At 46.2% G+C, this 24,108-nt stretch overlaps 1 protein-coding gene across 4 annotated transcripts in view; it reads left to right on the top strand.

The window, feature by feature from the left end:
• Nucleotides 1–24,108, top strand: part of LOC139389691 (multiple C2 and transmembrane domain-containing protein 1-like) — a 227,384-nt gene that overhangs the window by 174,046 nt on the left and 29,230 nt on the right. For 2 of the 4 annotated variants that reach the window (XM_071136580.1, XM_071136581.1), the window contains 2 exons: nucleotides 11,485–11,541; nucleotides 19,900–20,001. In XM_071136580.1, the coding sequence (XP_070992681.1) occupies nucleotides 11,485–11,541; nucleotides 19,900–20,001 (159 nt within the window). Of the gene's footprint in view, nucleotides 1–11,484; nucleotides 11,542–19,795; nucleotides 19,841–19,899; nucleotides 20,002–24,108 lie in introns of those variants that run through there. The other 2 variants (XM_071136583.1, XM_071136582.1) reach the window with 2 other exon arrangements.

Below are 24,108 nucleotides of genomic sequence, written 5' to 3'. Positions count from 1 at the left end.
GAGAAGTGGACATGTTTTAATCACCGGGGTGTAGTTGGAGAGTCGTGTGATGCAGAAGCTGCACCGGAATTGTGGTGCGAGCGTGAACAATGAAGTGATTCATTTTAATAAGAGCATTTCCAGACTACCTTCCAGAATGCACAATAAAGAGACCACATGTTGTCCTCTCTTAACGTATATGACTTCATCTTTCACGAGGTCGCAGTTCAGCAGATTGTTCAGGATATGGAACAGATAGCCGTTAAACCAATGAAAACAACAGGCGAAATGAATTTGAATAACTAATTGTCCTTTTTTTTTTTTTAAACAGGATGTAGCTGTGAATGTACTAGTTTTAGTATTACCTGAATGTTAGGAAATACTTGAACAGGCTTCAGGCATAGATGTGTTCAGCCATTGCAGACATTATTGTAGCTGGGTCACAATTAACAGCAAGAAATGCATGTATTTTTACAACGGGCAGTTACTGAGTGTAAAACCCACGTACGCACATAGCAGTGCACACATGCAGCTTTGTCGTTTTTGTACCTTGGTGCTTCGCTCCTGCTTCAATGCTCTGTATATACAGTATTTCCCTGTAGATGGCGACATTGCTTGACAGAAATCTGTAGACACAAACCAAAAAAAAGGATTTCATTATTTATTTGCCTCCATATGATCTATGAATAACGATGTTATTTCACCAGGCACGTTTTAATTGAATTAAAGCAATAAAGATTGCATATACCTATTCACTTCACATACAAATAACTCTCTATGCAGAAGAGCCCCCCCCCCCCCTCCGAATTGGCTTCTACATTAAAACCAGTTAACACTGTAATGAGTGGTATTTATCTGATAGAATAAAAAAATGTCCCCTCTTCTTGTGAACACAGTATATTATTCACCCCATATCAACGTCAATTTACACTTCTCCTCATTCTGAACAGTATTGTGGCCGATGAGTACAAGACCAGGAATTGTAACGGACTAAAGTGGCCTGACCAGGAACGACCCTGGGCCCAGAGTTTTCCCTGGTCAGATCACATGTTAAGGAAAATCTCCCAGCCTTATGACAACTGTGAGATCTGAGCCCTGGCCAAAACCAGGTCAGCTGGCTTTTTGTCTGTCTGTCCGGCTGTCTGTGCATGTGCGCTTTTGCGTGCCTGCAGAACCAGGTTGGTGTGGTTCACTATTAGTGACCTGTGCTTCCAATGAGAGAGGAGGGTTCAGACAGAGCTGCCATTATGTTATTACTCCCCCCTACTCTTTTCTCTTCCTCCATTGTTCTACAGTTTGACGATTGTAACCACAACAGATGAGGTATTGGGGGGGGGGGTTCCGCTCCCCGCCACAGTAAACAAACACACGGGTATGCTTCCCATTAACCAAAGCCGCTGACTGAGCCCCATTCCCATGATGAGCCACAGCACTCCACTCCACTCACACACAGTCCCCTAAAAAATGGGAAGTTAGTTCATTATCAACTCCTGGGACGGAGTCTCTCGCACTCTCTCCCACTGTGTACATTCTATATGGGGGATGCGTGGGCAGGAGAATGGGAGTAATTGTTTTAGATTAGCACCTTTCACTTACATCCGAGACCATTGCGCCGAAGGAACATGCCGTATAGCTGGCACAAAAGACGTCCTCTGTAGAAAATCACCGCTCTTGGCGTGTGATATCAGTGCCTCCATCTCGCCTTTCCTCTCTTTGTCAGTGTCTGAGCACTGCTGTGCAGGATGGTTGAGGAGCTGTGATATGTTATAGGGGCCATTCTCTAGGAGTGTATCATCCTGCTTCTCCCACCTGGGCTCGGCTGCCATCTTCACATTGGCAGACAGACAGACAGACAGACAGACAGACAGACAGACAGACAGTAATTTCACCTTGCAGTAATATGAGCCCTCTGCTGCGGAGTCACACACACAGCAGTTGCAGCCATCCAGAAAGCACTATAGCACTTGGAGAAGGACAGTTTTGTAAGGGATATGATTGTGTATATGATATGAAAATGATTGTCCCCCATGTTACACACACGCGCGTGCACGAGCCAAGCTCTCTTTCACGGCCGCACACACATGCACGCACACACACACACACAGACACTGATGTATCCCCAAAGGCATGTCCCTGTTTGTTTTAAAGCAGTGTTTCACATTCTGTCACTGGTGTCGGGGGGCGGGGGGGGGTTTAGAGAGAGAAAGAAAGTTGTGGCCCCCTCGTTCACTCGCCTGGAAAAGAAAATAACAACCCGGCCACTAAATACTTTAAAGAACATGTTAAATGAAACCATTGTGCTTCACCAAAAGGGTCAGCATCCGGAAGGCTGTGGTTTTTACAAAAACGTGGGATGAGGGTAATACTGGAGGAATCTCTCTTGGATTCAGTTGATTACAAACTCCCTAATGAAATAAAATGAGTTCCATGTGATGGGTTCAATGTGAGTATCCCTCTCGTATTCTATACCAAAACCACAGCCCTGTCCATAATGGGTAAACGAACACACTGGGTTTCTACACGCTGTCATTTTCACCTCAGGGTCACTGGCGCTCTGGTTACTCTACACAACCTGGTTCAAGCATTCGTGACACTAAACTGAATAAGGCACGGTGATGCCGAAACGTTGGTGTTTTTTTTTACACCCAATAATTTACTGGGAGGTTATATATATATATATGGAGTGTGCAACTCTCTTCGTTTCTATTACTCTCTTCCTATACAACATATATCAGACCGGTTCTCCTCATGCAAGCCTTACCTTCACCAGTAGACGTGCTGAACAGAAAAGATGACCTTGGACCAGCTATTAAAGACCTGGTGCAGCAACAGTGTGACTGGCCTCAGCTCTTACCTTGCCTTTTTCTGACCTCTGACCTCTAACCCTGTTATCTTGTCTGTCAGCTGTGGCACCATTAGATGACCCCGTGTGTCACCCTCTCTAAGGCGGTGTGTGGCTTGTTATGGATAAAAGATGCTATTAACATGCCAGACACTGCTGGGCTATGTGAGCCTTGACAGGACAGAGGGAGAGAATATGGTACTGCTGCTGGTCAGAGTGGTGGGGACAGGGTGTTTTTAAGTGTTAAGTGTTGAGACATCATTACAGGTGCAGACAGTCTGACCAATGCCACAACATAATTGCATGCTATTCTCATTGCAGTTGGAAAATAATAGAACTATATTTTTTTTTATGTAAAGAGCTGTTCATCTTGCATACTGGCCCTCTGTGTTTCAGTATTGACCCCTACTGTTTGGAGGTGGTACTGCACCCTCCGGGTAGACTAGTGTCTGGAGACAAAGATAGGATGACCGCGCCAACAATACCACCACCTCCATCAGCACCTATCACCTCTCCTAGTCACCCATTTCCCACCACCACCCCGTTTGTTTTGAAACCTGGAACCGTTTGGGAGGTTCCGTCTCTGAGTTGTTGCCGGGTTGGGTGACCGGGTGGCTGGGCTCAGTCAAGCGGGGTACAGCTCAGCTGGAATGGAAAAGCTGGAGGCCTGTAGGGCCGTCCCTGGAAGACCGACCGGCACTGCTGAGCCACTGGCCCGGAAAACTCTTTACCAGATGTTGTGGAGGTGTTAATTATAGCACATGCTGTCATGGTGTAGAAAGACGGCGGTGATGTCTCTCTCTCTCTCTCTCTCTCTCTCTCTCTCTTTCTCTCTCTCTCTCTCTCTCTTCTCTCTCTCTCTCTCTCTCTCTCTCTCTCTCTCTCTCTCTCTCTCTCTCTCTCTCTCTCTCTCTCTGTCTCTCTCTCTCTTTCTCTCTCTCTCTCTCTCTCTCTCTCTCTCTCTCTCTGTTTCTCACTGTCCTTCTCTCTTTCTCCCCTCAGATTTCAGATTCGGATAGGCTCTTTCTTTCTCTCTCAATTCAATTCAAGGGGCTTTATTGGCATGGGAAACATGTTTACATTGCCAAAGCAAGTGAAGTAGACAATAAACAATAAAACATTTACTGTAAACATTACACTTACAAAAGTCTCTCGCTCGCTCTCTCGCTGTCGCTCGCTGTGCTTCTCTCTTCCTCCCCTCTCAGATTTCAGATCCAGATAGGCTCTATTAGCACGAATGACAAGGCCACTGTTGCTAAAGTGAAGTGACATAATGACATCAACAGTAAGAGTAAAACATTTATAATAGTAATGGCGATAAGAGAAAGAAGAAAAAAAAGTATATATATATATATATATACACATAAATATTATTATATTTTTACAAATAATAGAAGTAAAATGAATAAAAATTGTAATAATGTGATAATCTAAAAAACGATTTTGCTTTGATAAGTAAACAAAGCAATAAGAATATATATATATTGGTACAATGAAATCATGCAGTGTATTCGTGTAGCAACATTGAGTAGGTACAATGAGGTACAATGGGAACGTCTATGGAGTGTTGGTGAGCATGCATGCAGGTGTCGGGTAGTGTGTGTGTCCGTGTGGGTTGCATGCGCGTGTACAAAACGTGGTTTTGTATGGGCGTGTTTGCCTACGGGAGTGTGTGGATAAGTGTATGGGGTGTATACGTAATTGAATGTATTACATAGTTTATATTTACATACATGAGCATGTACAGAAATGATCTATAAGGAAACAAAACAAAAAGAGAACAAGATACATTGAAACAAAGCAAAAACTCTGACAACCGTGAAGTCCATCCCATCTCTCTCTGGTTGTGAATAGGGGAGTTTATGTACAGGGATCTGTCTAAAGTTATTTTTAAAATCTGGGTAGCATGTTTCGCCTGTAAATCACAATACGTACACAACGTAGTCTCTGATATCTTGGCAGCCAAGATTTAAGGTGTATTTTCTTCCCCTCCCTCCCACTCCCTCCCTCTCTCTCCATCTTTCTCTCAATTCAATTGAATTGTGCTTTGTTGGCATGGGAAAACAAATGTTTACATTGCCAAAGCAAGTGAAATCAGCAATAAAGGGAAGTGAGAAGAAACTGAAAACGTCAAACAACAAAAATATACAGTAAACATGGCGCTCATCAAGGTTTCAAAAGGATGAAATGTATAGTATCAGCTATGTACAGTGTTTTTAACTTCTTGCGAATAGTTGTAGTGCGATTCGTAGGGGAAGACAAGTAAACAGATTCATCTGGGTTGAATTTACAATGTTGTTTGTGCTCCACTGGTCGCCCTGTTTTCATGGCAGTGGGTCACAAATCTTGCTGCTGTGATTGCAAATTGCTGCATTTCGGCAAACAGATCTGGGAGTTTATCAATGCTTGATTTGTTTTCAAGTTCTTTGCGGGTCTGTGTGATCTGTGGGAAATATGTGTCTCTCATATGGTTATACCTTTGGCAGGAAGTGAGGAAGTGCAGCTCAGTTTCCATCTCATTTTGCGGGCAGTCGATGGGTGGGAGCCGGCTGGATGTTTTCTTCTTCTTTTTACAGAAGGCTTCTCCTCACCAAGCTTTTCGTACAAGTTTTGGGAAATCTCAAAATAATATTTGAGTTCCCGGAAAATCATTGGCAATAGGGAGAAGTGTCAGGAACTTGTACCCGCATATGGCGGCCTTTCTCAATAGCATGGCTATGCTCACTGAGACTGTACACTCTTAGAAAAAGGGTTCCAAAAGGATTATTCAGCTGTCCCCATAGGAGAACCCTTTTCGGTTCGAGGCAGAACCCTTTTTGGTTCCAGGTAGCACTCTTTTGGGTTTCCTCTGTGGAAAGGGTTCTATATTCAAGGATTTTCTTAATTTTGGGTCTGTCACAGTGGTCAGGTATTCTGCTACTGTATATTCTCTGTTTAGCGCCAAATAGCATTCTAGTTTGGTCAGTGTTTTGCTTGATTCTTTCCAGTGTCAAGTAGTCTAATTTCTCTCTCTCTCTCTCTCTGTCTCTCTCTCTCTGTCTCTCTCTCTGTCTCTCTCTCTCTCTCTCTCTGTTTCTCTCTCTCTCTGTCTCTCTCTCTCTCTGTCTCTCTCTGTCTCTCTCTCTGTCTCTCTCTGTCTCTCTCTCTCTCTCTCTCTCTCTCTCTGCCCCTTCTACTTGAATGGACTAATTGTTGTCTTTTTTCTCACATTAAGTCGATTGTGAATGCACAGTACATCTATTTGGCCATCAGTGTCTTGTTAGTTAGATGTGGACAGCATTCCATTTCTGTTAGCTTGTACCATGAAAGAATAGGTTGGGATATAATTAATTTAAATGAGCAACAAGCCTTGGAAGAAGTTAATGGGATGTCATGTGTCCCCATAAGGATTTGATTTGACAGAAAGAGAGGAGAATGAACTATATTCTGATAAGGAGGAGCAGGAGGAGGAGGAGAAAGAGAAAGAGAGAGAGCCTGGCCCAGTGTGCCTTCACTCAAACCAAAGGAACACCTCCGCAGTGGCCCTGCCCCAAAAACAGAGAGATAGACAAAAGGAGAGAGAGAGGGAGGCTGTGGTGCCTGGCAGGCGCTCCTCAGTGCAGCGGAAGACATGGCAGTCGGTGACAGGTGACAAAATCAAAAGGTCATGTCACTTTTAACTGGAAGCGTTTGTGCCCCGCTGATTTCCCCCGTGCCGCCCCTGCTCCTCTTCGCTGGCAGGCAGGCAGACGGGGTTGGGAGTGGGGCGAGAACGGCGCGCCAGTCTCCCAGCCTCCCCCCTCTCTATCCCTGTGAACCTCTGTACCCGTTGCTGCTAACAATGTCAGCTCTCCGTGTTCTGCCGCAGTCCTTGTTGTTGTTCTGTTGCTGCTCTCTCTGACTGTTCTGGCTGTGTGTGTGTGTGTGTGTGTGTGTGTGTGTGTGTGTGTGTGTGTGTGTGTGTGTGTGTGTGTGTGTGTGTGTGTGTGTGTGTGTGTGTGTGTGTGTGTGTGTGTGTGTGTGTGTGTGTGTGTGTGTGTGTGTGTGTGTGTCTCGACAGTGTGTGGGTGTTCAGACACTAGCCCAGAGCCTCCTCTACCCTGTGACTCCTACTTTCCCCAGCCAGGCACCTGCCTCTCTCTACCACACACACACACCAGCCCTGTTTCTGATACAAACTAAGGTCTATCTCAGTTTGGTTCTGTTTGAGCAAAACTCAGAGGTTGGTTTTCTTTGCGTTGGTCCGACTGACTCAGTGCTGACATGTGTCAAATGTGTCCATCAATAAGATAATACTATGTGTATCTCTCTGGAATGTAGTGATGATTATGATTGGCACTTTTGACTGGTCTGTGTGATCATGAAAACAGGCAGGCCCCGTCAACCCCAGTCCCAGAGCGCCCCAGCCAGCCTCACCCCTCTCTGCCCCCTGCTGGGTGAGCCAGGGCTGGGTCAGCGCAGACGGAAGGCCCCCCCTGTGAGGGCCAGGGCTCTGACAGCTTGTGAAGGGCCCGTATGGGTCAGACAAGCTCTGCCTGCCCACAGTCCTTATCAGCCTTCCAGCCCTCCCCTCTCCTCGCCCCTCTCCTCCAGCACCAAAGCGCACACACACACACACACACACACACACACACACACACACACACACACACACACACACACACACACAGAGACAGCATACCAAGCAGGGCCTGGAGGGGACTGGAGCAGACCCCGGCAGCTGGAGAGGTTAAAACCCTCTCACGTATCAAAGAGGAAGATGAGGAGAAGGAGAGGGGGAAGAGAAGAGAGAGGAAAAAAAAGGAGAGTATATCTTCATGTTCGGCGGGATGTCTGCCTTGGCGTCAATTCCCCTAGCGGCTGTCATTCGGAAAGGTTAGGAGGAAGACAGCAGAGATAGTGGTGGTAGGAGGGTGGTGGGGGTGTGGGGGGTTGGGGGACGGCGTTCGCTTGGCAGGGCGGACGTCACCGAGCTGGGGTGAAGATGATGCCAGCGGCAGCTCAGGGGGTCGAATGGTGATGTCGATCTTGTCTGGTGTGTGCATGTGCGTGTTTATCCTTGTGTGCGCGCACGTGTGTGATAGCGTACGTGTGTGTGTGTGCGTGTTCAGGTTCATCGACCCATCCAAGGCCTGAGTGGTATTCCAGAATTCACACATCCACTGTAGTTTTCCTATTCTCTCTCCTCCCACAGCCGGCAGGCCTACTTCAAGTGTCCTGTACTTGCCTACTGTACATCAATATCTCTGTCAGCTCCCTGTTCCCTGCTCCTTTAGGGCACACAGGTGTCAGGATCTCCGGCCTACTGGGGCTTAATGACCAAACAAGAGGAAATGGCTTGCCATGGCACTGACCCTATAGGCTGGTTTTAAACAAGCCAGACTCACATAAACTCTGCAGGACACTTGCCCTCCAGGACATGTGTTCACGAGCACTGCTCCATACTAAATGGTCTATACTTTATTTATACGTTTCACCAGTGGCGGTCGGTGCCGTTTAAGATGAGGGAGGGCAATTATTTTTTCATGAGCATTGTCTTTTTTCTATTACAGCATATTGGATGACTATCATTCATATTCCGTTCACCCAGTTCAATGTAACGGCGATAGGTTTAGATTACTACATGATACTAAAATGTTCCCTATACCCATCATGAGGTTGCTACAACCATGACCTATAAACGAAAGTTTGCAACGTAGGTGCACACAGGTCAGTGGCACATTCAATGCCGCCTTGTACACTCTTTCCTGCATCCAGCTGAACTAGGATGTAATCATTAGCCCAACAGCTGCAAACAAGAGTTTCTATTGGACAAATTCAGGTATGTTTATCCCCGTTTCTTTCCGTATGCTTTTGTTTAAGACATTTTTTCAACAGAATCGGAGGAATAAATACACCATTCACTTTCATAGCCACATACAAACAGCTCGTTGTATCCCTTTTCACATCTACGCGCTGTCCTCCTCTCACCTTTTCCCTTCACTTGTGAACTGGGACCAGGCGGGAAAAAAAACTTTGCAAGCCAAACCTTCATATCATAACCGCTACACACAACGTACATCATTGTCACCCTATTGGCTAATGCGGTACAGTGTACAGTCAGAAAGCAGTTTAGCAGTTACAATGGTGGGCCCAGAAGGCAATAAATTAGTCAAACCAAAAGCTTACCTTGACTTGGAAGAGTTCCAGTGTTGGATAGTCATAGCCAGCTAGCTAACATAGCATCCCTCTGTTTGAGCTGGGTGGTTGAGTAGGCTAAACTAGCTAGCGGAATTTGCTAGCTAAGTCTGTGAAAAAAAATATTGAAAATATAGCTAGCTTTTTCTCTCTCTCTCTTGCTACTCCTTCATTTTTGAATAAATTAATGGGTTCAAAATTGTTCAACTATTGTCTTTCTCTATGAGTCTACTACTCACCACATTTTGTGTACTACAGTGCTAGCTAGCTGTAGCTTATGCTTTCAGTACTAGATTAATTATCTGATCCTTTGATTGGGTGGACAACATATCAGTTCATGCTGCAACAGCTCTGATAGGTTGGATGTCCTCCGGAAGTTGTCATAAGTACTGTGTAAGTCTATGGAAGGGAGTGAGTACCATGAGCCTCCTAGGTTTTGTATTGAAGTCAATGTACCCAGAGGACGATGGAATCTAGCTGTCCTCCGGCTACACAATGGTGCTATCCTACAGAGTGCTGCTGAGGCTACTGTAGGCCATTGCAAAATAGTGTATTTTAATCAATTATTTAGTGACATGTGAATATATTTTGTATAGTTTTATCTAAAAATACTAACTTTTTAAATCTTTCACTATTTTTATTTTTATGAAATCCACTGAGGAGGATGGCCCTCCCCTTCCTCCTCTGAGGAGTCTCCACTGCATTACACCTAGCTATGTATTTTACATATTTCACATGTGCAGGATCTTTATATGTATTCCTGTACCCTCTGTAATCTGTGAGTATAACCTGTACCGTTCAGATGATTTGAATGCTTTGAATATGTTAATTTCCCCTCTGGTAATGTGTTGGATTGAAGCGTGTCGTGGGCTGTGTGAACGTTACACGATCCTGTCGACATTGAGTCTTTGAAGCATCGGTTTGTAATGATAGTAATTCAAACGATGCGATAAGGGGATAAACAGCTGAATGGTACAATATACCCAAAAGGTGTTCATCATAACAGGACAGGGGAAATTGTTGAATTCATCAGCACCGCGCTGGTAATTGATGTCTTCCGGAGACAACAGCGTTTAGTTGTGGCAATCTTCAGGGCAGATGAGATGACATGTCTTTCCTTTTATTTATGTATAATACTACGCACTCTCGTAGCGGTGAACAAGGCTGTTCTCTTTACCCCAGGCAAGAGGGGAGAAGAGAACGTAGGGGGGGGGGGGGGGGGGGGGGGGGGGGGGGGTGACGGTATCCTTGTTTCTGTCGGTAATGCTGATATTCTCTCTGTTTTTAGATAACATGGGGCCTACAGTATGTTACTGTGCTGTATACTGTAGTAAAAAAAAAGGCTGTGTTTGGAGAAACCCATGATCCATTTTGAGCGCGTCCTTTGTGGTTGTTGATTCTAACACGGTGCCCAGGTCTTTATTGTACACGAGAGTTATAGATGCGGGACACTTGCTCGTTAGCTCGGTAACAGTTGATTGCCGTGGTCGCCAATGGATTCCAGCGAATGGGCAGGAGTAGAACAAGTTAGACAACCATACTAAGCTGTAGATAGATACACACACACACACACACACACACAACGCCATGACTTGTATTTACTCTCTCCACGCTCAGCACAACTGGGTTGAACCTCTCTTTGTTTCTGCGGGAAGCTGTATTTACATAAGGAGCTTATGTCAGCCACACTTTTTATTATTCCAGTAAAACAAAGGGACAAAAGCTATTGTTCTGGGAAGTAATGATTTTTGGATTTCTCCAACTTGTTTGCGGGTGCGGGCGGGGGGGTAGGGTAGGGGGTATGGGATAATGGGAGGAGATAAATGCAACCCCCTTGGCAGCTTACGGGTTTATGATGCGCCCGTTTGTTTATGGTAATGCCGCTGCGTCTGACCCTGTAGCTTTGATGTGTGATTGACGGGGAGGAGGCAGGAGAGGAGGGAATAACGATCTGTGCCGTCCTACCACTGCTCCTCAGGCAGGCAGGCAGGCAGCAAGAATACACGCGTGATACCACCGACTCTGCCTGTTTCTCCATCCGTCTGTCCATCCACTTGTTTGTCCGTCCTTCTGTCCGTCCGACTATCTACAGATCTCCTCTTTCCCAGGGGATACTAAGTTATGTTGTGTGTGTTATGGGGGTTAGTGGGAGGACCCTACTGAAATGGCTGTTGTTCCATCAGTTAGTGACCAGTGAAGCAGATAGTTACACTTCTCTGTCACTGGGGCTTCCTCTGCTGGAGGTTGTCCTCTCCTCTCCTCTACCCCCTGTAGTGATAGGAGAGGTAGGGGAATGGGTGGTCAGAGGTGGGCTCAGATTGGCCTGGAAGACTAACAGTCCCACAATCAGCCCTGTATTGACTTGTGTTAACATCAGCCATGTGTACAGTATACTGTACATAGTGCAATCTGTGGTAATGAGAATGAATGAGAATACCTGTCTGCCCCACTTGTGTATTTTTAAATCTCTCTCTTCTTCTCTTGTTCCTGTGGCAACCGCCGTGCAGCAAGCGATGGAGGACTTGCTGGAGGACGAGGATGAGGACTATGAGAAAGATGACAAGGTAATTATCTCTCTCTCTCTCTCTCTCTCACTCTCTCTCTCTCTCTCTCTCTCTCTCTCTCTCTCTCTCTCTCTGTATGCTGTCAAGGGACAGGAAGTCTCTGGGGTGCCAGCGTTCCACACACAGGAAATACAAACACATAGATGCATTGTGTACACTCCATTTCAATACACTTCAAACTTCAGATGCACACGTTCAAATGTGCACGCAGACACGCACGCACGCACGCACGCATCCAAACTTTGAACATTGTTCGTCGTCTTCCTGAAATGGGTCCAGACACGTGGTCCTCTGCCTGTTGTAACCCCTTCATGCATAGCGTCACGGTTGCCAGTTGTTAGTGATTTGCTCTGCTTCGCTCCTCTAAAACGTCCTCTTCTCTTCTTTATGTGGCTATCTACTGTATTTGGAATGCTGATGTGCAGCGTTGGCCCGTTGCGCCGCCGAGATGGGATCACGCTTAAAGCGCCGACTTTAAGGAGCTTCAGGAACTATTTAGGAGCGTTATCTTCTCATTGACTTAGTAATACAAGAGAATATGTGCTTAGCAGCTATCAGGTAACAACAGGTGGCTGCTTTAGTGGGTTAGCTTGCTCGTTTACACAGTGGCAGCTTGTAGCCATACTAGCCTTGAGCTTCCTGATCCTTTCTAGTCCTAGTCAGGGAGAGAGGCGGCGTTAGGCTTCAACGTTACGGAACCTGACATTTGATACTCGCAGCAAGGTTTTCATAGCACCTAAAAGACAACAGAGTAGAATCCTATTGAATAGTCCCAAACCAAATCTGAAGTAATCGTTCCCCAGGTTCTGTTTTGTTTCAGGAGGATATTTGTGTGCTATAGAGTTTTTCCTGGTTCTTCCTATGATGTAAATGGCAGTACGTGACATGGTGTGGTTTGTCTGCACACTGATTCGTGGTTATTGTTAGTTTTTTTGCCCAACACCAAGACCAATTCGAAAATCATCTGATTTAGCATCTCTGGGCACTACTTTCAACAAAAATCTCTTCAGTCTGTCCTTTTTATTCGACTTGTATGAGCCTTTGACGAAGCAATTTGTTATCTGAAATGAAATAGCCTGAAGACTCTCTTCATTTAGAGTGGAGTTATTTTAGGCTGACCTCTTTCCAGCCCTTTGAAATATCCAAAGTGCCACAAGTGTCTGTGTGAGATCACAGGGTTAAAAAAGCAGATATTATGTGCACTCCAGTCCACATGCGTCTCGGCATTTTCATTCCCCCTTCCTCCAGCGGCTCTGAGGGAAAAGTTCCACGGCTGCAAGGTTCCAAGGCTACGGTGTACGGGGCGCCGATTGAAGATATGCGTTAAGCAACCTTGAACCTTTTTTCACCTCTCTATCGCTCTACTTTTCTTTTCCTGCATTTCCTCCCTTCCCTCAGAAAAAAATAAACAGGCGTTTGAAAAGATGCAGATTATAGAAAGAGGGAAAAAAAATACATTTCAACTTTCATATTGAAATGAGGGAGCTGCAGCTCGCGGCGTCTGTCAGATTGAGTCCTGAGCTGATTATTCCACATAAGAGGGCCCTGCTCTTTCTGCACACAGGGCTGAGGCGCCGGATAGCAAGGCGACCACAAAGGCTACAATTGACCAACTCTGGCTTCATACATTTTGATCTATCGCTCCCCTCAAATGTTAGCATTCCATTTGAGCTGTAGGGAAGTTGAAAGGGGGGTGTTTTTCTTCTTTATTTCACCAATATCTGTCTCTTCAAACCACCCTAGCCCTCTCCCTCACTCTTTCCCTCCCTCCCTCCATTCCTGCCCTCCACCGTTCTCTTTCATTCTTACACCCTCTCCCCCCCCCCCCCCCCCCCCCCCCCTTATTCCCTGGTTAAGTGCACAACAAATGGAGTTTTGAGGCTGAACAAATTTGTCATTTCCATTCTCACTCTCAGGTATTGAAATGACCTGACGCTCTCATTACCTCTCCTCTTTGCTAAAATGGTATAATATTAAGGTCAGGTCAGAGGAGGCCTTTTTCACGGCACAAAGGTAGAAAAAAAAGATTAATAAATGTGCCAAGGCCTCATTTTAATTGAACCTGAAGCATATGTTGCAAGTATGTGCAATCCGTTCCAGATGTTCAGTTCTGGCCGTGTGTGCTGCTCTTCCCTGTGCACCACAAGGCAGCTATTAGCTGGATAACCTTTGCTCCGGGGGCTAAATGGGGTATTACATGGCAAAAAAGTGGAGCACCTGTTTTTTATTGGGGAGAGGACCCCTTGCAGGCTTTGCCGAGGCCGCCACATGTGTATCCACTTAACAGATTGTTGGGCAATCGTGAAAAGTGTCTTTCTTCTTAGCCAACGCTGATATTAGTCACTTACTCTCAATGAAAGTCCAAAGTCCAGGCTAATTGATGGGGACGGCTCAGTTGTTAAACCCAAGCGGGCACCTGAATGGGGAAAAGAAGAATGAAGCTTAACTCTGTGCTGCTTCTCCCTCCTCTTCCTCCTCCTCCTTCTTCTCTCTCTGGTGGTGTGTGCGCGTGTGTGTGTATGTGCGTGCGCGTGATTGCGCTTGTTTGAGCGCGCTGCGTGCCTGCCTGTGAACTGTCCACGTGGGATGAGAACATGATATCAATGCAGAAGACAGTTTTCATAGAGCGTTATAGTACCTGTTGAGATAGTCCAGGTGAATGGCAGTGTGTGTGTGTGTGTGTGTGTGTGTGTGTGTGTGTGTGTGTGTGTGTGTGTGTGTGTGTGTGTGTGTGTGTGTGAATGGCAGGACTTAAAGATGTTCAAGATGTGTTTCCTGCGAACCCTTCCACAGCCAGTAAATTCATGGCAATGACTAGACACACGTGCGCACGCACGCACGCACACACGCCCGCACACACACAAACACACACACTTGATATACCAAGGTCTCAATGTCCTCAATGTCAACACCTGCATTACAGTTGAAGAGCTAAACACACACTAACAGAAAGTGGCCATATTCTAATGAGGGTGTCATTACCTTGGCTGGCACTGGTTCTCACCCCTCCCTCCCTCCACGTCTCTCTGGGCTCCTGCCTGTTGCCTGTCTGTCATCCTCCAGACAGGCCCTCGCTACAGGGGCTCCAGCAGGCGATGGTTCTGCCACCACACACCGTCGGCACACACACACCGCCGTCTGCTCACTCATCCCTGAGAGAGAGGGAGTGAGAGAGAGGGAGGGAGAGGGAGTGAGAGAGAGGGAGGGAGAGGGAGTGAGAGAGACCTGTATGATTAACAGACAGCGACAGACAGACACACTCACACACCTACCCCCTGGGGAAAGGGTTCTACATGGAACCCAATAGGGTTTTACCTGGAACCAAAAAGGGTTCTTCAAAGGGTTCTCCTAAGGGGACAGCTGGAGAACCCTTTTAGGTTCTAGATAGCACCTTTTTCTCTAAGAGTGTACATGTCTGGCTGGTGACAGGAAAGAGCTGTGGATTTCGAGCATTTGAAAATGTGCTGAGGACGTGGAAATGTGCCTTCGTCGGCACTCCCCCTCCAAAACATAACGATGGCACAGCACTGGGCTCAAGCCAGAGAGCAACTTATCTGCCGCCATTGTTGCAACCCCTATTACTAGTCTGTTCAACCTCTGTTTCGTATTGTCTGAGATTCCTAAAGATTGGAAAGCGGTCGCGGTCATACCCCTCTTCAAAGGGGGAGACACTCTAGACCCAAACTGTTACAGACCTATATCTATCCTACCCTGCCCCTCTAAAGTCTTCGAAAGCCAAGTGAACAAACAGATCACCGACCATCTCGAATCCCACCGTACCTTCTCCGCTATGCAATCTGGTTTCCGAGCTGGTCATGGGTGCACCTCAGCCACGCTCAAGATCCTAAACGATATCATAACCGCCGTCGATAAAAGACAGTACGGTGCAGCCGTCTTCATCGACCTGGCCAAGGCTTTCGACTCTGCCAATCACCGTATTCTTATCGGCAGACTCAACAGTCTTGGTTTCTCTAATGACTGCCTCGCCTGGTTCACTAACTACTTCTCAGAGAGTTCAGTGTGTCAAATCAGAGGGCCTGTTGTCCGGACCTCTGGCAGTCTCTATGGTTCAATTCCTGGGACCGACTCTTTTCTCTGTCTACATCAATGATGACGCTCTTGATTCTTTGATCCACCTCTACGCCGACGACACCATTCTGTATACATCTGGCCCCTCTTTGGACACTTTGTTAACTAACCTCCAAACGAGCTTCAATGCCATACAACTCTCCTTCCATGGCCTCCAACTGCTCTTAAATGCAAGTAAAAATGAAATGCATGCTCTTCTACTACTCTGGACGGTTCGACTATAACTATAAATACCTAGGTGTCTGGCTAGACTTTAAACTCTCCTTCCAGACTCACATTAAGCATCTCCAATCCAAAATTAAATCTAGAATTGGCTTCCTATTTCGCAACAAAGCCTCCTTCACTCATGCTGCCAAACATACCCTTGTAAAACTGACTATCCTACTGATCCTTGACTTCGGCGATGTCATTTACAAAATAGCCTCCAACCCTCTACTCAGCAAATTGGATGCAGTCTATCACATTGCCCTCCGTTTTGTCACCAAAGCCCCATATACTACCCACCACTGCGACCTGTATGCTCTCGTTGGCTGGTCCTCGCTACATATTAGTCGCCAAACCCACTGGCTCCAGGTCATCTATAAGTCTTTGCTAGGTAAAGCCCTGCCTTATCTCAGCACACTGGTTACCATAGCAGCACCCAACCTTAGCACGTGCTCCAGCAGGTATATTTCACTGGTCACCCCGAAGCCTATTCCTCCTTTGGCTGCCTTTACTTCCAGTTCTCTTCTGCCAATGACTGGAACGAATTGCATAAATCACTGAAGTTGGAGACTTATATCTCCCTCACTAACTTTAAGCCTCATCTGTTAGAGCAGCTAACCGATCGCTGCAGCTGTACACAGCCCATCTGTAAATAGCCCATTCAACCAACTACCTACCTCATCCCCATATGTGTTTTTGTTTTTCTGCTCTTTTGCACACCAGTATTTCTACTTGCACATCCTCCTCTGCACATCTATCACTCCAGTGTTCATTTGTTAAATTGTAATTAGTTCGCTACTATGGCATATTTATTGTCTTACCTCCTTACTCCATTTGCACACACTGTATATAGATTTTTCTATTGTGTAATTGACTGTACGATTGTTTATCCCACGTGTAACTCTGTGTTGTTTTTGTCGCACTGCTTTGCTTCAACTTGGCCAGGTCACAGTTGTAAATGAGAACTTGAGAATTGGCCTACCTGGTTAAATAAAGGTGAAATAAAAATAAATAAATAAAAACTGCTTAGACCACTGCGCCATTTCAGTTCACAATTCTCTAGCAAGCAGGGAGACTAGTTGATGATACTGGAAACAGGTCTTTTTATAATTATTTTGATTTAAGCCTTCCCCAAACCATAGCCCTAACCTTAACCACGCGGAATCAATACCTAAACTTAACCCTGTTTTAAACCCTGTAACGATGCGGAATTAACCCTGTAACCACGCGGAATTAACGGGTCAAAACTCAACGCTCATCCAATTACCTCAAATTCCGTAGTGAAACTATGAGATCAGGTTGGTACATGTATGCCATGGGAGCAAGTACAGGACAGACTAGGCTTTCCAGTAGCATCTGTAGGGACTGAATGACATCTATGTCGCAGCTTTGTCTTACACAGCCTGCTGTCCAGAGCTGGAGTAAAGTTATCACCTCCAGGGTCCCTGTGTGTGATAGCCTGTCTCACAGAGCGGGATAGAGGGGCTGAAGAAGCTCTGAGATTACACTCACTACGCATGGCTGGTCACTGGAGTCGCGCTCGTCTCGCCTCAGGACTTACTGCTAGCCAGATAAGATACACACTGCAATCATGTCCCACTCACGGCTTTACCGCGCTCACACACACACACACACACACACACACACACACACACACACACACACACACACACACACACCTCACCCACACGCCTCTTTACACCTACTACAGATGTCAGCCTTCTCCCTCCCTCTCTCTCTTTCCCTCTTCCACCTCCCTTTCCTCTTCCCTCTCTCTCGCTTATTCTCTCTTTTCTCGCGCGCTCTCCTCTCTGTCTCTCTCTGTCTCTCCCTTCCTCCCTTTCACTTTCTCGTTCCGTCCTGTCCCTCTCTGTCTGATTCTGGTACCCACACAGGGCTGTACGTGCGTTACGTGCGTTGGCTTAGAAACACCAGGGACACTTTGACTGCGTCACATGTTCCAGTGAGGTGCCCTGATGAGGTGCTGGTAGAGACTCTAGACAGTATAGAGAAGCATTGTTTGTTGTTGTTCATTCTTTGTTTTCGATTATGTCGACTCAACAACTTAGTACAGCGAAGCAGCCCTGATTTGTTAAGCACATGTCTGTCCCATTTCCCAGTATGCTTCCTAGGCATTACTGTACTGTGAATAACACATAGACATTTCGCTACTCGTCATTCGAACATTCATGTGGACTCAGGTGTGATGGATATTCTAAGTTCGAGTAAGGATCTCTTGAAAAGAGATGAAGAGCTGACAGTACCCCACTCTCCCTCTCTCTAGTCATTTCTCTATCTCCTTATCCTTCTCCTCTGTATTGCTGAGGCAGGCTTTTTACCATCCCCTCTCCCTGTAGGCGAAGGACACACACACACACACACACACGTTCTCCGCAGAGCACGCACACTCATGCTCACACTGGGAACACACTGGCACATTGTTCAGTATGATTTGGGAAAAAACACTGTTTGTGTTATTTATGCTGTATGTCATTTTTCGGGGAAGCTTTCATTGAGTTCCACCTGACTATTAATGACGAGAGAGAGAGAGAGAGAGAGAGAGAGAGAGAGAGAGAGAGAGAGAGAGAGAGAAAATATCAAGTGATATCACTGCTATGCTGTTAAGGCGAGTATACGGAGATACTATCTGCTAATAAAAAAAAAAAGTTGCTAATCTCCTCGCCGTTACCATGTGGAGTCAGTAATGGAGGATATCATGGGGGTTCTAGGCAGCTGTGGCGACCTGATAGCAGCTCTGTGTTTATCGATGGCCTGGCAGGTGTCTGGGTATTAACCGTTGCTGTGTTGCTTCGTCGACGCCCATGGCGCCGTAGCAACACACTTCCCGTTCTCCTGACCCCTGGGCCTAACAGCAGCAACCTTAATACGCTACACCCCATTTCACAGCCATCGCTACCCCTCTCGCTCTTCCTCTTCTCCGACTATCTCCCTTTTTCCTCATTCTTCTACCCTCGCTGTTTCTGTCCTGTTTCGGAGTCGTCTTTCCGTCATTCCCTTTGCTTCTCTTTCTCTCTCTTTCTTTCTCTCTCCCTCTCTATCTGCCTCTCTCTGTTTTCCTATCGAGGTGACATTAGAGGGGAAAACACAGGTAACCTCTCAGCAGTGTGTAATGCTGTAAGATCTGATCCTGGTACAGGCAGCATTGTGACAATGTGGATCTGGGCGTGGAGGGAGACGGTGCTTATCTGCAGATAGCACATGGAGCGCAGGAGCCGCCGGAGCCCCAGCTCCGCACTGCGCCGCGCCGATCCGCCGATAGCTGCGTGCTCCGATGTAATTGGACTAAAGAGTGCGCGGGGGGATTATTTTTAATACTCTAAAAAGTGTGACTGAAAAGTTGTTCTGGGGCTATTGAGCTTGTGATTCGCCATGCATGTCCTCAGGTAACAAGTTAGGTTGTTTTTTTTTTAAGTGCGGAGGAGAATAAAATAAAGAGAACTTTTGAGCTGCTTGGAGTTCTTTTCTTCTCCCCGCCTGTGAAGGATGAAAAGCTTCACGCTGTTAAAAAAAAAAAAGGTGCTTTTTACTTTTTTGCCTATTTCTTTCTGGGAGACGCTCCTCGGAACTGCATTTTAATCATGTTTGGCTAATAAAGAGTGAAAGAACAAAAAGGTGGGGAGAAAAGTGTGGAGGAGTATTGTCTTGCAAAGCAAAGTGTGCCACATTGTTTGCCATTTTTTCTAACACATCAGGTGGATTATTTTCCTCTGTCTCTCTCTCTCTCTCTCTCTCTCTCTCTCTCTCTCGTTCGCTCTCTCGTTCTCTCTCTCTCTCTCTCGCTCTCTCTCTCTCTCTCTCTCTCTCTCTCTCTCTCTGTCTCTCTCTCGTTCTCGTTCTCTCTCTCTCTCTCTCTCTCGTTCTCCTTCTCCTTCTCCTTCTCCTTCTCTCTCGCTCTCTCTCTCTCTCTCTCTCTCTCTTTCTTTCTCTCCCGTTCCCCCAGATATCTGTTCCTCTGCTCTGCTGCTTAGCCTTGTTTTAACCCTTTCCTTTGTGTCCCTGATGAAAAAAAATATAAAAAAATCTTAATCTATTCTGACCCACAAGGTGCCTAGGCCCGGCCATTCGGATGACGGCCGACTGCCTGAAAGCCATATCCTTGTGGATATGTTGGCTTCCTGGCACTTTGAGTGGATACGGGTGATGGTGGTAAGTGTGGCCCCGCTCCGGCCTTCCCGGTGTCCCTGTCTGGCTTATATGGCTCATCGTCTGTCTGTCCAGCCGCTTCGCCTGCAGGCTCTCTCTCTGTCCTGCCAGTCCCTGTCCTCGTTTCATTGGCACGCTCGCTCCGTAACACACCGCGCTATTGTCACCCCCGACACCGCCCATCCCAGTTCCTTTTTGGGATAAGAATGTGTGTGGGGGGGGGGGTGTTCCAGCACGGAAAGGTGCCCTCCTTATGTGACTGTAGGATGGTAGGATCCATCCCTGTAAGGAAAGACAGACGGGAAGCGACAACATCCTCTGTAATGGGAAGTTAAACCCAACCCAAGCTCATCATGCAGCGATCATTGTGTAAACCCATGGACCTTTTCTGTTCTCCATATGACGAGTCTCAGGTGTCAGATGACCATTCACAGATAACAGTTGCTAAGAGGGCTTATTGTCCCCTATCTAATAGTTACACCATCTGGGAACGCTTTGCTAGCTGTATGGGTGAGCCATTGGTGTGGGTATGTGCGCGCGTGTGTGTGTTTGTGTGTGTGTGTGTGTGTGTGTGCCCCCTGTGCTTAGAGATTCTGCACCGTCGCTAAGCCAAGAAGGCCATATCCCCCTGTCCTCAGGATACCACTGCTACCTACCTGTCACGGCCTTCTAGTTGAATCAGCTACACATTCACAACCAGACGATCCAGACGTCTTGCCTCTGATGGACAGTATATGGAAGAGAAATGCCACCAGCCCCCTGCAGCCTCGGTTAAAGCAGATCTGCACTTGTAAACCAGTGAAAGTTGCCTTCTGAGTATCAGAGGTCTGTCAGAGTAGAATGTTGGCACTGTTGACAGACATGGAGCTCTTCTATCCGCCCTCTGATTGGCTGGAATCTGGAGCACATCACATGATAGCGGCTGCGTCTGTGTTTCAAAGTCAAACATGGGAAGAGGCAGTTGCTACCTTTTCTTTTAACAAGAGTCATAAATGTGTAATGAGTGTTGAGGATACATATTTTATGCTGCTTTTGAAGGTACGATCCCATCACTTTTTTCTAAAACAAGGTTTTTTTAAAATACGGGAATTTTCCAATTGTCCCGGTCTCTTGTTTTATCTCCGCACATGAATATGTAATGACATTTCAGGTGTTATGAAGACTGAATAAATTGGCCTGGATTTTGTAAAGCAAGTTGATGAATCAGAGAAAATTAACTATCAGCACGACTTACTCTGTCAAATTACCTTGTTTCACCACAGTGTATTGTGACAGGGAAAGAGTGTCCCACTGTTTGAAGGCCAGGCATGTGCCCTATGAAGGAATGAATTGAATTGGTTTAATTGAAACCATTGCAGACCCTGTGGCTTGTCTCGAACCAGGATTGAGAAACACAGATGGTATTTGTGCTAGTGTATATATTGGATATATAACCTTTTATTATTGACAGTACATCACTTATAAATCCCTGAATTGCCTGTGCCTTTAACCCAGGTTCTCAGAAAACAACGTAAGTTTGAGAGTAGAGTTGTGCTGGGGCTGTTGTGAATGTGACAGCCTTGTTTTTTGGAGATGGAGAGGGCAGCGGGCTGAACCAGGCCAACAAACGAGAAGAGTATCGGTGTCCCATTCATCACCCGCTGCCACCCGGGAACCTGGAGAGGACAGGGGAAGGAGAGTAGGGGGACAGGAGGGCAGGGGTGAGGGCAGGCAGGGGGAAGCATGGCAGAGTGAGGGTCTTGGATGGTGGAGGAGGTTTCCGTAGGCTGTTGACCTTGAGTCTCTCTGATGGAGAGGCTGGTGGGTGGGAGATTGGAAAGGTGATCATGGCAGCACTACCCCCGGCCCCATTAGAAGTGCACGCACGCACACACACGCACGCGCGCGCACACACACACACACACACACACACACACACACACACACACACACACACACACACACACACACACACACACACACATAGGCTTTTTAGGATGGAGCCATGGGACGTAGAGGTCAACCTGAAAATAAGCCTCCTCCACCTCCACTTATGTGTACATTTATCCTCGGGCATCTCGGCAACCCTCGCCATGGGAACAGGCTGGGTGAAAAGCCTCAATAGAATGAGAGAGTGTCTGCATAGTCCACCTTCAGCTGCCACAGTTAACTGGAGTTTGACTTTGGCTCCTTCGAAGCAACACCCCACACACTCACATAGATACATACATACACACACACACCACAACCCCCCCCCCCCCCCCCCCCCCGTTAGAGAACTGAGTGCTCCTGCATGCCTTCCCAAGACCCTTTGTGTCTGCGAGCGCCACTAGATGATAGGGGAGAACGTGCGGAGCATCTCGGGGCCCGGTTAACCAGATATTTATGTGGTTGTGAAAAGAGAGGGAGGGAAAAACAGAGATGTATTCTCCATATTCACCCAAGGATTACTTGTGAAATAAATAATGTATTAACACTGCTGCTTTCAAAACGAAACATCTGCCTCTTACGTCGTGCTGGCGAGGTGCCAGCAGCACAGTGCTATCTCTAGCTGGTCGGAGGGAGCTGAAGTTGGGACATGTCTCCTAATAGACATGTCCTCTATGAGGACTGCTGGTACAGTGTGGTCGCGGTCTGGCCATGAGCATAGATCACTGACCTTCAGGGATTAATAGTGAACGAATGGTTATCAGACATAGACCTAGCTTGGGTTTGATCCTGCAGCTTTCCCCTTCCGGTTGGATTGTAGAATGGTGCGAGAGGTACTGTACTGTATAAACCAGTATGTCTCATGGGCACTGTAGGGTCCTGTTTTTGAGATTCATGTGTTTTTGTTTATAAACTAGATGGATAAGATAACTGCATCCTGTTTAGGCATCCCTCCAAAACTGTATTGGGTAATACTCATGTCCTACAGATGAGCTGCTCAACTTCAATCCTTTTTTTTGTATTATCTAGGGAGGAACTTTGGTAAACAGTGCCGGTGGCTAAGAACTAGATTTGTTATCATTGTATCAGTTTTATGAAATTCTAAAGATTTGTTCTAGCATTTTGATACAAGAGCTGGGTCATTCCAACAATTCGCTGACTTTTGAGAAGTGCAACTTTGATTTCCCCTCATTTTAACATTTTGTTATAAAGACCACATATTCAATTTACTATAGTAAGTGCCTATTAAGTGCCAAATAAAGTAACAGGGTTGACCGTAACAGGGTTGACCGTAACAGGGTTGACCGTAACAGGGTTGACGATTTCATCTTAAATCATACATAAATCCCCTTGTGACAGGGGAATTGGAACCTTGTGTGCAACAGAGAGGGACAATTGAATGCAAGCTTCACAAAAAAGAACATGTAAATGTTGAAAAAACATTTAGAAAATTGCCAAAAAGCGTAGAACCAGCTCGCCTACTTTTACACTCTGATTTGACTATTACATGTTCAATATTTATTTAGGGGGAAAAAAATATTTAAAAAGGAATCATTTCACCATCTAAAACGAGAGTTCAGCTCACATGACAGGGTTGATCTTAACACGAGGGACAGACGTACAATGAATCACTAATCACAGGACATAAATAATAGGCTTCAGATACGACTTGGTCAAAGCAACAAAAATAATGATGGCTTTACACAATGATGTTAAAAGACTTTGAGACATGTTGGGGTTAAGCTGAATTTTGGCACTTCTTTTATTCATATAATATACATTGAAGTGTCCGTGTGGTCTATATTATATAGGCACTTCGTTTATTGCAGCAGGGTTTTCAAATTCAATATTGGCGCAGAGTTTTGAACTAAAATAACAAAGGGACGCGAAGGGCACTCTTTTCGTGAAACAATCCTGCTGCATTTATCCCAAGTGCACTCCCATGTAGCTCCGTGGTGCTTTTACTCTGAAACCGTTCGGTATTTTTGTGATGACTGAAGTTACACTGCGTATTTTGCTGAATCTCTTGTTAAAACGAAAGAAATATGAGCGAGCCAAACCCACGTAGTCGACTCTTGATTTGTTGTTATGTCTGTGCTGTTCTGCCGTTGCTAATTCTGAGCCTTGGCTGGAAATGGTGTCACCCTGAAAGCATTTAGCAGCTTGAATCTTTACTGCCGTTGTTTCGGAGGTGGAAGAGGG

The sequence above is a fragment of the Oncorhynchus clarkii genome, chromosome 30 (assembly GCF_045791955.1).
Source record: "Oncorhynchus clarkii lewisi isolate Uvic-CL-2024 chromosome 30, UVic_Ocla_1.0, whole genome shotgun sequence".
Classification (NCBI taxonomy): domain Eukaryota; kingdom Metazoa; phylum Chordata; class Actinopteri; order Salmoniformes; family Salmonidae; genus Oncorhynchus; species Oncorhynchus clarkii.
Note: the sequence above shows the minus strand (reverse complement) of the source record. Positions and strands in the feature narration are given on the sequence as shown.